This window comes from Sus scrofa, chromosome 14 (assembly GCF_054392235.1).
Source record: "Sus scrofa isolate SSC_HxYL_T2T_F1_AM1 chromosome 14, Sscrofa_HxYL_maternal_Yorkshire_Landrace_v2.0, whole genome shotgun sequence".
Classification (NCBI taxonomy): Eukaryota; Metazoa; Chordata; class Mammalia; order Artiodactyla; family Suidae; genus Sus; species Sus scrofa.
This window is the reverse complement of record NC_139396.1, coordinates 49,605,405-49,617,470: the sequence shown is the minus strand read 5'-3', so window position 1 is coordinate 49,617,470 and position 12,066 is coordinate 49,605,405. Positions and strand designations below refer to the sequence as shown.

The following is a 12,066-nucleotide window of genomic DNA, read 5'->3' as shown; positions in this document are numbered from 1 at the left end:
CTTGAAAAAAAAAATTTTTTTTTTTTTGGCTTTTTAGGGCCGCACCCACAGCCCATGGAGGTTCCCAGGCTAGGGGTCCAATCGAAGCTACAGCTGCCAACCTATGCCACAGCCACAGCAACTCAGGATCCAAGCTGTGTCTGCAACCGACACCACAGCTCACGACAACGCCAGATCCTTAACCCACCTAGCAAGGCCAGGGATCGAACCCACAACCTCATGGTTACTGGTTGGATTAATTTCCCCTGCACCACAACGGGAACTCCTGAAAAAAAAATTGGGGGGGGCCGTGCCTGAGGCCTGAGCCACAGCAGTGACAAGGCCAAATCCTTCACCCACTGAGCCACCAGGAAACCCAAGTTTGAAATTTTAAAACAACGGAAAGGCAAGTCAGCAGCCCAGACCCTGAGAGACCCAGAAAGGTGCTGAAAAGAGCCCAGAACTTCCAAGGGAGGCCCCCCTCCCCTGCCCCCAGGAAATAGACTGTCGCAGACTCAATCATTCACTTTTTTTTAAAGGTTTATTACTTCAATTGTATATTATTTTTTAAAGATGATAAATTCATTTCTCTTCCAGTAGAAAAGAGACAGAGGCTTGCCCCAAGACCAGAAGCCCGGGGGGGTGGGGCAGACAGGTCTCCCACCTGACCAGACACCCAGGCTGGTGGCCTGGGGCCTCTCCACCTCTACCTGGGCACCAAGGGTCCTGGTTGTGGAGGTGTGGCGACCTGGGATACAGCCTCCCACCACCCCCACCAGGGAGTGGCCGGCTCAGAACACAGGATGCTGTCAGTTTAGGCTGGAGGGAGGAGCCCCGGACACCCAAACCCAGCCCCTGTAGAGATTTCAGAGAGACCCTGCAGGGGTGAAGACACGGTCAAGTGCATCTCAGTTTCTGAGGCCCAGTTTTCCAGCAGGCAAAGCTCTGGGTTTAGGTCTGGCATGGAGCCACAGCCCCCTACCCAGCTGGCTGCGGCACAAGAAGTCTGTGCTCCCAGGCTGGGTTTCAGGACTATGGCTGGCCCCTTGGAGTAAAGGCCCCGTCCTGCCTGGAAGAACCCCCAGGCAGGGGCTGCAGTGGTTCAAGACTGATGGAGGCAGCTGGGGAGAGGCAGTCAGAGTTGTCAAGCGCCCCGGCTCGCTCACCCAAAGGAGGGGGTCCCGTGCCCATAGCACTTGTGGGCAGGCATGTGGATCACTCCAAGAGAAGGTTCCAGAACACTCTTTGTTGTCAAGACTCTCCCCAGGTCCCCTCAGCAGCAGCTCCATCCCTGAGTGTGTCTGCATACATGTGCACACGTGAGAACATGTACTGGGGGGTGTGCAGTGTGTGACACGCATGTGGCAACGGGAGGTGGGAGGGCTCAGATTTGGGGACTGGTGGGCTGTCCGCTGAGAGAGTCCTGAAGAAGTGGGGTGTAGGGGCTGGGAAGCTGGTCTGACTGAGGGGCCAGGCTGGGCTGGCTCTCGGCATCCTTGGGACCCTGTGGAGACAAGGAGGGGTGCTGGATCACCAAGCCCCGCCCACACCCAAGCCCCACCCCTGCACATTTCCCACCAGCACGGATACCCCATTGAAGTCCCCATTGGCCACCCCCACCTATCAAGCTGGAGATGAGAAAAGACTGGAGTGACCTACAGACTCCTGGGATGCAGCTACAAAGGGGTTCCTCGTCTCCCGAAACACAGTCCTGCCCTGCCCTCACCCCATTTTCAAGATGGGGAAACTGAGGCCCGAAAGGACTTGCCTAACATGGAGAAAAGGACAGAGCAAGGGGTCCAGGGCTGATATAAACAATACTGTCAATACAGGAAAACTGGAAACCACCTACACTTACATCAGTATCAGAATGCATTTTTAAAATATAGTCACAAGATGGCATTCAACCCACAGAGCTGTCACACACAGAAAACTGAGGAGGGGAAAACCGACCGGGGGGTGATTCATATAGTTTGACAGTAAGTAGATAATCTTTTTAAAAAGTATCTATTGCTCATGGATCCAGATACACAAAATCAGAGAGAAGACACACACACCCAAATTCCTAGCAATGGTTGTCTCCAGGGAGATGGGGAGGGCCAGTGGGACTTGCAAGGAGGCAAAAGTCACACAGGAAAAAGGTGAAATAGGACAAAATCTTAACAACCAACATTGTTGAGTCTGGGTGAGAGGAAAGTGTAATTTATCTAGTTTGACATTGTTTAAAAATTCCTCAGTTTAAAAAAAAAAAATTAAAGGCAGCACAATGATGCTAAGAACTGGGAGCAACTTTTCATTCCCCCAAGAGCTCTGCCTTCCTCCCCTGGAAGAGCGCAGTGGCTGGAAAACCCCAAATGCCCCCCCACACCCCCCCACCCTCCCCACCCCCGGCTTGGGCCTCGCTCACAAACCCCAAAGGCCCGCTTCTCCTCTGGGACAAATCTAAGGCTTCCTGGATTGAGCCACATTCAAGCCAGCGGGGAAAGGAGGGGAGGCCAGGGTGAGACCAGCGCCCCCTGCCGACACATACCACACACAGCACTGCATAGAAGCAGCATGGGACAGGCAGGGTGGGAGTGGGAAAGGGATGCACAGATTCTCAGCGATGTGGCCCAGAGAGCCACAACTTGAGAAAGCCTTGCTCAAAAAGTGAAAAGAAGAAACAGCTTTCCCAAGAAAGACAAGGACCCAGAACCTGAGGCAGATTCCTCCTCCTCCTCCTCCTCCTCCTCCTGTTCGCCAGCCCTGTCATTTAACTGAGGAATTAGGACTTGGAATTAATGAGAGAATGATTAATGAGAAAGTGAGAAAGATCCAGGAACATTTCCCCGAAGGGCTGCCCAGTACAGTTGTCCAGGCTGTTCATTGCACAAGGGCACCCAGCCAAGGGAACTACGAAACAGCTGTACTCTGTTTGCCAAATCCTCAGCCTTAAAGCAGGCCATGTCTGCACAGAGGGGCTGGCTTTTGCTTCTTCACATAAAAGCACCCTTTGGGGCTAGTGGAGGCCCCGTTGCCTGCCTTTCCTGGAGCAAAGCAGCCCTTCAAGGCCACCTCCATGCCCAGGTGCAGGGCAAGGTGTGGGGCCTCTCCCAGGGACTCAGCGCAGGCTGGAGCCCGCCCTTCAGGGGTACCAAGTCTCCAGGACCACTGGCCCCTTCCCAGGTCCTGATCGCCAGAGTCTACAGGACCCTTCAGAACCGTGCATTCCCCAAGTACCCGTGACCAGGAGGAGGGGGAGGGGTCGCATCTGGGCTGAAGTAAGTTGCCTTCTAGGAGGCAGGGCAGCAGAATCTCTTGAATCAAAAATGTCCCCAATAACTTGAAATTTGGATTCTGTTGTAAAATCAAGACGAGGCAACAGTTTTGTTTTTGTTTTATTTGAAGGAGGGGACAGAGTGAAGGTGACAGGACATCCTGGCTGTGTCCATGAGGCTCAGACCTGACAACCACCAGCTCTATCTGTGCTAAAAGTGAAAAACCCCTTCTCTGTGCCTGAGGACCCCAGCCCTGCACCCCAGAACACCAAGCAAGTTTCTGCAGAAGGGAATCGTGGCTGAAAGGGGGCAGAGATACAGATGGAGCCAAACTGTACACAAGAGAGGAAGGAAAGTGGGAGAGGGGGGCTCTTCTCCAGCTAGGATACCCCACCCCCAAACTAAGGAAGACATGGTCAGGCCTTCCCGTCCCCAAACGGGCAGGAGAAGACCTCCCCCCAACTAAGGTCCTGGCTGGGGACACAGCTGCCCCCCCCCCAGCTCCTGGCAGGGCTGGCAGCGCCTGCCAAGTCAAATGCACCCACACCCAGCACTTGGCAGGTTCTATTTTATCTCCTCCTCCAGCCCTGTCAAATGAAGCAAAACGGAAGCAGCCAAGTGGCCCCCAAGAGCAGGCCTGTCACCTCAGCCTCAGCCTGTGCCTCTCAAGAAAGCTATTTTAACCCCGGCTGGCCCCGCCCCAGAAGCTGGCCAGGACGGCACATTTCCCAGAATCCAAAATAACAGCTATGATCAGAGGCACAACCCAAGAGCGACTCAACCCTGCCCAGCCCCCAACCCCGTAGGGCCTGCAGTTCTGCCTGTCACCTCCCCCCGGCGGCACTGGCTCTCCTGAGACCTCAGACCTAAAGGAACGCAGCGAGCCTGGAGTTCCCATGGTGGCTCAGCCATAACGAATCCAACTAGTATCCATGAAGATGTGGGTTCAATCCCTGGCCTTGCTCAGTGGGTTAAGGATCCGCCATTGAGCTGTGGCGTAGGCTGGCAGCTGCAACTCTGATTCAACCCCTCGCCTGGGAACTTCCATATGCCACAAGAGCAGCCCAGAAAAGCAAAGCATAAAAAAATAAAGGAACATGGCCCCAAAGACACACTTGCCAACTTCTCCCGTAGGTAGGCTTCCAGATCAAAGGAGGCGCCCGGTTAAATGTGAATTTCTGGTAAACTGCAGAGGAGTTTTCAGTATACGCACATCCTGATCTTTGCATGGGACAAAAATCATCAGGCTAAAAATCACGCTCTGTTTACCTGAAATTCACATTTTTAAATATTTTTTTATTTTTTTACAGCCGCACCTTGGCATACAGTAGTTCCCAGGCAAGGGGTCAAATCAGAGCTGCAGCTGCTGGCCTACACCACAGCCACTGCCAGATCTGAGCCCCATCTGCAACCCAGACCCAGCTTGGGCAATATCAGATCCTTAACCCACTGAGAGGGGCCAGGGATCAAACCCACATCCTCAGGGACACTATGTCGGGTTCTTAACCCACTGAGCCACAGTGGGAATTCCTGAAACTCACATTTAACTGGGCATTCTTTTGCTGTTGTTTCTTGGGGATTTTTGTTTAGTTGTTTTTCCCCAATCTGGCAACCTACCCTGTATATCCTAGATATACGGCTGGTGCTTAGTTGATGTCTAAATTTTTTTTTTTTGGCTGTGCCCACAGCATGCAGAAGTTTTGGGGCCAGGGACTGAACCTGCACCACAGCAGCAACCGGAGTCATGGCAGTGGCACCAGATTCTTAACCCACTGAACCACAAGGGGAACTCCTGACACCTAAATTCTTTTTTCTTCGTCAGTCATCCTGGATTTATTTAAGCCAACCTACATTAGAATCCTCTTGGGCACCTATTAAAGTATAGATTTCCAGGCCCTATCCATGATTCTATTCCAGGAGGTGTAGAAGGATGTCTTCGGATCTGCATTTTTAGCAGACTTCCCCAGAAGAGTCTACTGCACCAGAGGTTGGAGAAGCAGCTGACCTAAACCCTTTGGTTTTTCAGGGCCACACCTGAGACACACGAAAGTTCCCAGGCTAGGGGTCGAATGGGAGCTGCAGCTGCCAGCCTACACCACAGCCCCAGCAACACCAGATCTGAGCTGCATCTGTGAACTTCACTGCAGCTTGCAGCAACACTGGATCCTTAACCCACTGAGCGAGGCCAGGGATCGAACCTGCATCCTCATGGACACTGTCAGGTCCTTAAGCTGACCTAAACCTTGACCCCGCCTTTCTAAGACCTCCTTGCAAATAAGACACCAGCCCACCGAACACTAGTCGCCCTCCGCCTTCTACCACACTCGGAACATAAGAATACAGCTACAATATACAAATGCCTATTTCCAGTCTGTAGACACTCCAGGTGAAGTTCAGGCTAAAGAAATGGGTAAGATCCAAAGCGCTTCAAAGGTGCCAGAGTTCTACTTGCTACAGGAGGGGGCGGGGGCGCGAGGCGTTACCTGGTACCCACCTACAGTCTTGCTTCTTGCAGTACAGTTCCCTTGGGAGCTGGTGTCATCAGGGATTCAGAATAGGCCTGAATGGCCTCCTTATCCTTTGAGCCCTTTTTACTACTACTCCAAAATAAATAGCATTTCTCCTAGAAGATAACCAAGCTAATTTATAGTTGACATCGTAGTCAAATGCATGACGGTCTTACACGGTTCTTTGATTTTTCAAAAAGCAGAGAGTGGAGCACAGAATTTTAGAGTCCAACCACCATCAATGATTCGGGTTGGCTGAGATTCGGGGGGTGATGCTGCCCTTCGTGGGACGCAAAAAGACCAATATCTTCAGGAATCTCGCTTGGTTGGATGGACAAGCCAAGCTGAAAAGGGTTTGTCCGCCTGAAAATGCAGGCTGACTGGAGGTGGGGAAATGAGCCTTGTTGGACAAGGTGGACTGGCCTTGATCAAAGTGCTCAGCAGGTAGCATTTTAAGAGACTCGCGTTGTACTCATTAAGTTAACTGGTGGCATTTTAAATTGGCCAGAAAAAGAAATGTTTCTGCTTAAAAAAAATTTTTTTTGAGTTTTTTTCTTTAAAGAATGATTTGCGAAGAAAAACACTTTTTTTTTTTTTTTTTTTTAGGGCCAAACCTGCGGCATATGGAAGGTCCCAGGCTAGGGGTTGAATTGGAGCTGCAGCTGCTGCTGGCCTACACCACAGTCACAGCAACGCAGGATTCAAGCCGCGTCTGCAACCTACACCGAGCTTGCAGCAATGCTAAATCCCTAACCCATTGAGCTGGGCCAGAGATGGAACCAAATCCTCATGGATACTAGTCAGGTTCATTACTGCGGAGCCACAATGGAAACTCCAAGAAGAAAAATGTTTTTGAAGAGAAATTAAAATACATTGAATTCAATGACATGTCTTTTTTTTTTCCCCCTCTACAAATGGGGACAAATACATAAAAACATCTGAGGCCTAACCCCTACTAAACCAAAAAATATATACCGGGATAAATTTCAACGATTTAGCCTCCAGCGAAACCAGCAGGAAGGACGCCTCAACGATGGTCAACAGAAACAATGATATTATCGGATTCCGGGGACAGGGATGGGGGGTGAAGCAGGGAAGCTTTCACATTTCCGGTCCTCACTCCCCTCCCCATCCCCCTTCTGATGGACTGTTAGGAGAGGGGATGAAAAGAGTGGGGGGGTGTCTGGCCCCGCCCCTCGCCCTAGGCCCCGCCCTATGTCCGGGTGTGTCCTCATTACCGGAAACCCAGGTTGATGCTGGGCACCGGGAGGCATCCACCGCTGCTAGCTACGGCCTCTGGTCCCTTTGTTCTCCCAGCATCATTCAGTCCAAAAAACGTTGGGAGTTCCCTTCTCGGGCTAAGTCAGGGACAGAGGACAGGGCACCCACCGTTCATGGGGGGATCAAAACACCAGAAGACCTGGCACCCTCACACCCAAGCCAACATTTGCCCCCAAAGGATGGGAAATTTGCAAGGGAAACCGCATTAAGGGTCTGAAGGCCCAGGGTAGGAGCCTGGAAAGGTTTATTATAAGCAAGCAAGCAAGTGTGCAGGCTGCCTCCGAGAAAGAGGAGAAAGAAAATGCTGTTTCGCCAAAGCTGAAGCAAGAAAGCAGCCATTGCAGGTGGCCCAAGGGGCAGCAAGGGAGCTGGCAGCCCCCTGCCGAGGCCGAGGCCTATGGCCCCAGGACAACTCTGGATGGGGAGGCCACCAGGGGGACTTTCTGGTTCATGGATTCAAAATGGTCTTTCAAGACTCCCTGCCAACTGAGAAGTGTCCCCTGTCCACCAAGTGGCTGGTCCCCCATCCCCACTGTCCTGGGGGCCCTGCACTTACAGGTTTCGTCACGGTGATGGCAGGAACTTGCCCCCTGGCTTCCAGACCTTGTGTTCTATTTGTGTCTGTATCCCCCAGACTGTGCACAGTGCACCCCCCACCCAAATTAAATCCTGAAGGTGTCAGTGAGTGCCGTGAATGAATAAATGAGTGAATGACACCAACTCAAGAAGGGGTATTTGTTGTCACCCCCCCCTTTCTTTCTGCCTCTAAGTAAATGCACCTGGCTGGCTCCTCAGGGCTCTTCTCCATCAATGCTCCCTTCCTGAAATACCTGCTTCCATCCTGGTCCAAATTACCAGCCTCACTTACCTGGGCCTCCTCACTGGTGCCATGTCCCCCCCACACCCCGCTTCCTTCTGCTCTCCCAAATGAAGACCTAGTGGCCACACATTAACAAACACATTCACTCTTCTCCTTGAGAGCCTCCAGTAACTTCCTGTCACTCCCAGAAACAGTTCCAAGCTGTTCACCCTGCATGACAGGGCTGGGCATGACCTCCCACTGCCTCTCAGGGACCACCTCTTACCCCACTGCCCCCATGCCCACTCCCCTCCAGCCACCCTGGCCCTGAAGCATCCTCCTCACCCATCGCTGCCTCAGGGCCTTTGCACTGGCCACTCCTCTGCCTGGAGCACCCTTTCCGTGACTCTGTGCTAAGAACTGACATCTGAGCTTAAGTTCAACATCTTCAGCAGAGAAACCTGTTCTGACATGATCTCTACAGTTGTTCCCAACTCCCTCTAATGCTGCCAGCCCAGCAGCCACACATGGCTATGGAGCTTTGAAACAGGTCAAGGCCCAGACAAGACCTGCTGCAAGTGTAAAACACATACTGGATTTCAAAGACTTAACCCCCCAAAATAATGCAGAAATATTTATATTTTTTAATATTGATGACATGTTGAAATGGTCATATTTTGGATACACTCAGGTGAAATAAATATGATTAAAATTAAGTTCTTTTTACTTAATGTGGCTATTAGAAAATTTAAGTTTAAAATCACACAGGTGGCTCATGCTGAATTTCTATTGGACAGCACTGCCCTAAACCCCTCACATTTCCTACCATCTTTATCATCAGTGAAATCATCTCGTTTATTTTACTTGGCTTCCATCTGTCTTGCCAACCTGAATGCCAACCCCTACACATCCCCCTAACCCTGGGATCAGGGACTATCTTGTTCCCTGCCATCTGCCCAGTACCTGCCAGAGCCTGGCAGCCAGCAGCTACCAACTTGATGAACAAACCAATCAAGGACCAGGTCTCATTATCCAAAACCACCCGCAGCCCTTCCAAGGGAGGGTTCCCAGGCCTCCCAAAATAGGCAGAGAAGTGGTAACAGAAGATGCAAGAGAGGCAAGGATGCAGTGACTGCTCCCCGGCCTAGGCAGAGACCTAGGGCTGCAGCCTGAGGTGGGCTGCAAGCTGAGGGCATCTGTGGGCACAGCAGGCAAGGATGGCTAGAGGATCCAGTCAGAGCCCCTCCTTTCCCCAAGCAGGCAAGCAAGCGGCCGCTCGGCCAGGGCCATGCTCTGGCCACCACCTACTTGGCTCCGGATCTGGTAGACGATGGGGATGAACAGCAGGACGCAGCCCAGAGCAAGGAGCACGTACTGGGCATAGTGCAGCACCTTGGGCATCAACACCAGCTGAGTGTAGAATGTCTGAAGGGTCTCCCCCTCCATTGCCCCGCTCTGGGGAAGGAGAAGGACAAACAAATGGACTGGGGCCACATGCTGTGGGCAAGGGTACAGATGCCACCCCATGCACTTCCCTCTATCCCCTACCCCTTCCCCATCTCAAGCCCACTAGCCAAGATGGAGCCTGCAGGTGTCTTTATTTCCTCCAGGGCCACACAACAAGACTACATTTCCCAGACCCCCTTGCAGCTAGGCAGACCCATGTGATATCCTGGCCAATAGGATGTGGGCACAATGACTTTACAGCTTCCATGCCTGGCCCCCTGTGATTCTCTCCATCTTTTTCCCTGGGTACCTAAGAGAGACAGATTCTGAGGATCTCCAAGAGGGTAGGGCCAAAAGATGAAAGGGGCCTGGATGTCCCTGAATGACTGCGTGGAGCAGAGCGCCACCTCACCCCCGACCCCCATCAGACTATGATGTGATCGAGAAGTGAACTTGACTTTTGGAGGCTGTCTGTTCTGGCTGTTAGCCCACCCTCATTTAAAAAAATCCAGGTCAGAAGGAACCCTGAAAAGCTGGGAGAAAAGAAAGTTCAAGTGAAAAGCTGACACCCTGAAAACCAACTTGCTTTCATCTCAGGAGAAGTGGTCCCACGCATTGGCAACATTATTGTACACCCCGGCCAGGGATCTTACAATTTCATGCAGCCTCTGTCTTCCTCATCTCAAGTGATCCTTTCAACCCAGTGGGATAGCTGACATAAAGGCATGGAGAGGGTGAAGTTTCTAACAGACTGTTCTATGTCACAGAGTCCAGCTACAGGCTCCCCACCTCACACAGCCTCCTGCCTCAAAGGCCCACATCAACTCTTTACTGAGGCATCAGACACCAGGCGCACAGCAACCCCGCACCCAGGGGGAGGGAGGCGGCCTTACCTCTGCAAACCACAGCAGCGGCAGGACCACCGGTTCAATCTTCCCGGTTTGTCTGGAAATAAGTGAGACCAATCAAGTGAGAAGTTTTGACCCGGTGTCCTAGGTCAGACAGCTCTCGGCCTGTGATCCTAAGCCACAGGGTGAGGAGGGATTCGATTCTGCAACGACTAGATCAGCAGGAACCTGAGAAATGGGTGTCTTCTTACAGGGAGGAACCTGACAATTTGACAATATATATATATATATTTTTTTAATTTTCTGGCCACCCCTGCGTCATGCAGAAGTTCTGGGGCCAGGGATCAAACCTGAGCCATACCAGTGACAACACCAGATCCCTAACCTGCTGAGCCACCAAGGAACTCCTGACAATATCTTTTTTTTTTTTTTTTTTTCTTTTTAGGGCCGCACCCACAGGATATGGAAGTACCCAGGCCAGGGGTCGAATAGGAGTTGCAGCTGGAACCTACACCACAGCCACAGCAACGCTGGATCCAAGCTGCATCTGCAACCTCTGCCACAGCTGGATCCTTAACCCACTGGTCAAGGCCAGGGATCAAACCCACATCCTCACAGACACTATGTCCTGTTCTTAACCAGTTGAGCCACAACGGGAACTCCTAACAATAGCTTCTTAAATGAAAAATTCACAGATATGTGGTGGAGGCCGCCAGGGACAGAGCTCCTATCCATTTGTTCCTTTAGAAACAGAACCTCAATTTTATTCCGGATGGCAAGGCACTCGGCTAACAACACGATTTATGCTGACCATCTGCTTGCTTTAGAGAATCTGGAATCTTGGTCCATGCCAGACAGAGGGTGCCTACGTGATCAGCTCCCCGTAAACACCCTGGGCTCTGGGTCTCTACTGGGCGTTCTGCTAAAGGAAAATCACTCATGTTGTCACAGCTCATCTGCGGGGGAATGAAGCATGTCCTGCGTGACATGCTTCTAGAAGCCTGTGCTGGGGTTTCCCCCCAACTTCACCCCGTGAGCCTTTTCCCTTTGCTAATTATGCTTTGAATCCTTTCTCTGTAATAATTCACAGCCGTGACTACAACTACATGCTGGGTCCTCCGAGTCCTCCTGGTGAATCATTGAAGCTGAGAATGGTCTTGGGGGCCCCTGACACAGTCACTTTACTGGCTAGCTGTGTGACCTTGGGCATGCTACTTACCCTCTCTGTGACCTCTCTGTAAAATGGGGATTATATTGGAGTTCCTATTGTGGCTCAGCAGATTAAGAATCTGGCTAGCATCCATGATGTGGGTTCAATCTCTGACCTCACTCAGTGGGTTAAGGATCCAGCGTTGCCGTGAGCTGTGGTGTAGGTTGCAGACGAGGCTTGGATCTTGTGTTGCTTCGGCTGTGGTGTAGGCTGGTAGCTGCAGCTCTGATTCAACCCTTAGCCTGGGAACCTCCATGTGCCACGGGGGTGGCCCTTAAAAAAAAGCAAAAAATAAAATAAAATAAAATGGGGATTATAATGGAGCTCCTCACAAGGCTCTAGTGAGGATAGAATGTGATAACATGAAAAATACTCAGCATATAAAAAGTACTCGATGCACAGATGATTGGATTCGGAAGATGTGGTATATATACACAATGGAATACTACTCAGCCATAAAAAAGAATGACATAATGCCATTTGCAGCAACATGGATGGAACTAGAGAATCTCATCCTGAGTGAAATGAGCCAGAAAGACAAAGACAAATACCATATGACATCACTTATAACTGGAATCTAATATCCAGCACAAATGAACATCTCCACAGAAAAGAAAATCATGGACTTGGAGAAGAGACTTGTGGCTGCCTGATGGGAGGGGGAGGGAGTGGGAGGGATCGGGAGCTTGGGCTTATCAGACACAACTTAGAATAGATTTACAAGGAGATCCTGCTGAAT

General features: G+C 51.2%; 1 protein-coding gene across 1 annotated transcript in view; it reads right to left on the bottom strand.

Moving 5' to 3' along the window:
- Positions 1–501: 501 nt before the first annotated feature.
- Positions 502–12,066, bottom strand: part of SCARB1 (scavenger receptor class B member 1) — a gene marked incomplete at its 5' end in the record, with an annotated part of 92,148 nt that continues 80,583 nt past the window's right edge. The window contains 4 exon segments of the mRNA NM_213967.1: positions 502–1,483; positions 5,731–5,859; positions 9,132–9,278; positions 10,163–10,214. Coding sequence (NP_999132.1) covers positions 5,731–5,859; positions 9,132–9,278; positions 10,163–10,214 — 328 coding nt within the window. The 3' untranslated portion in view covers positions 502–1,483.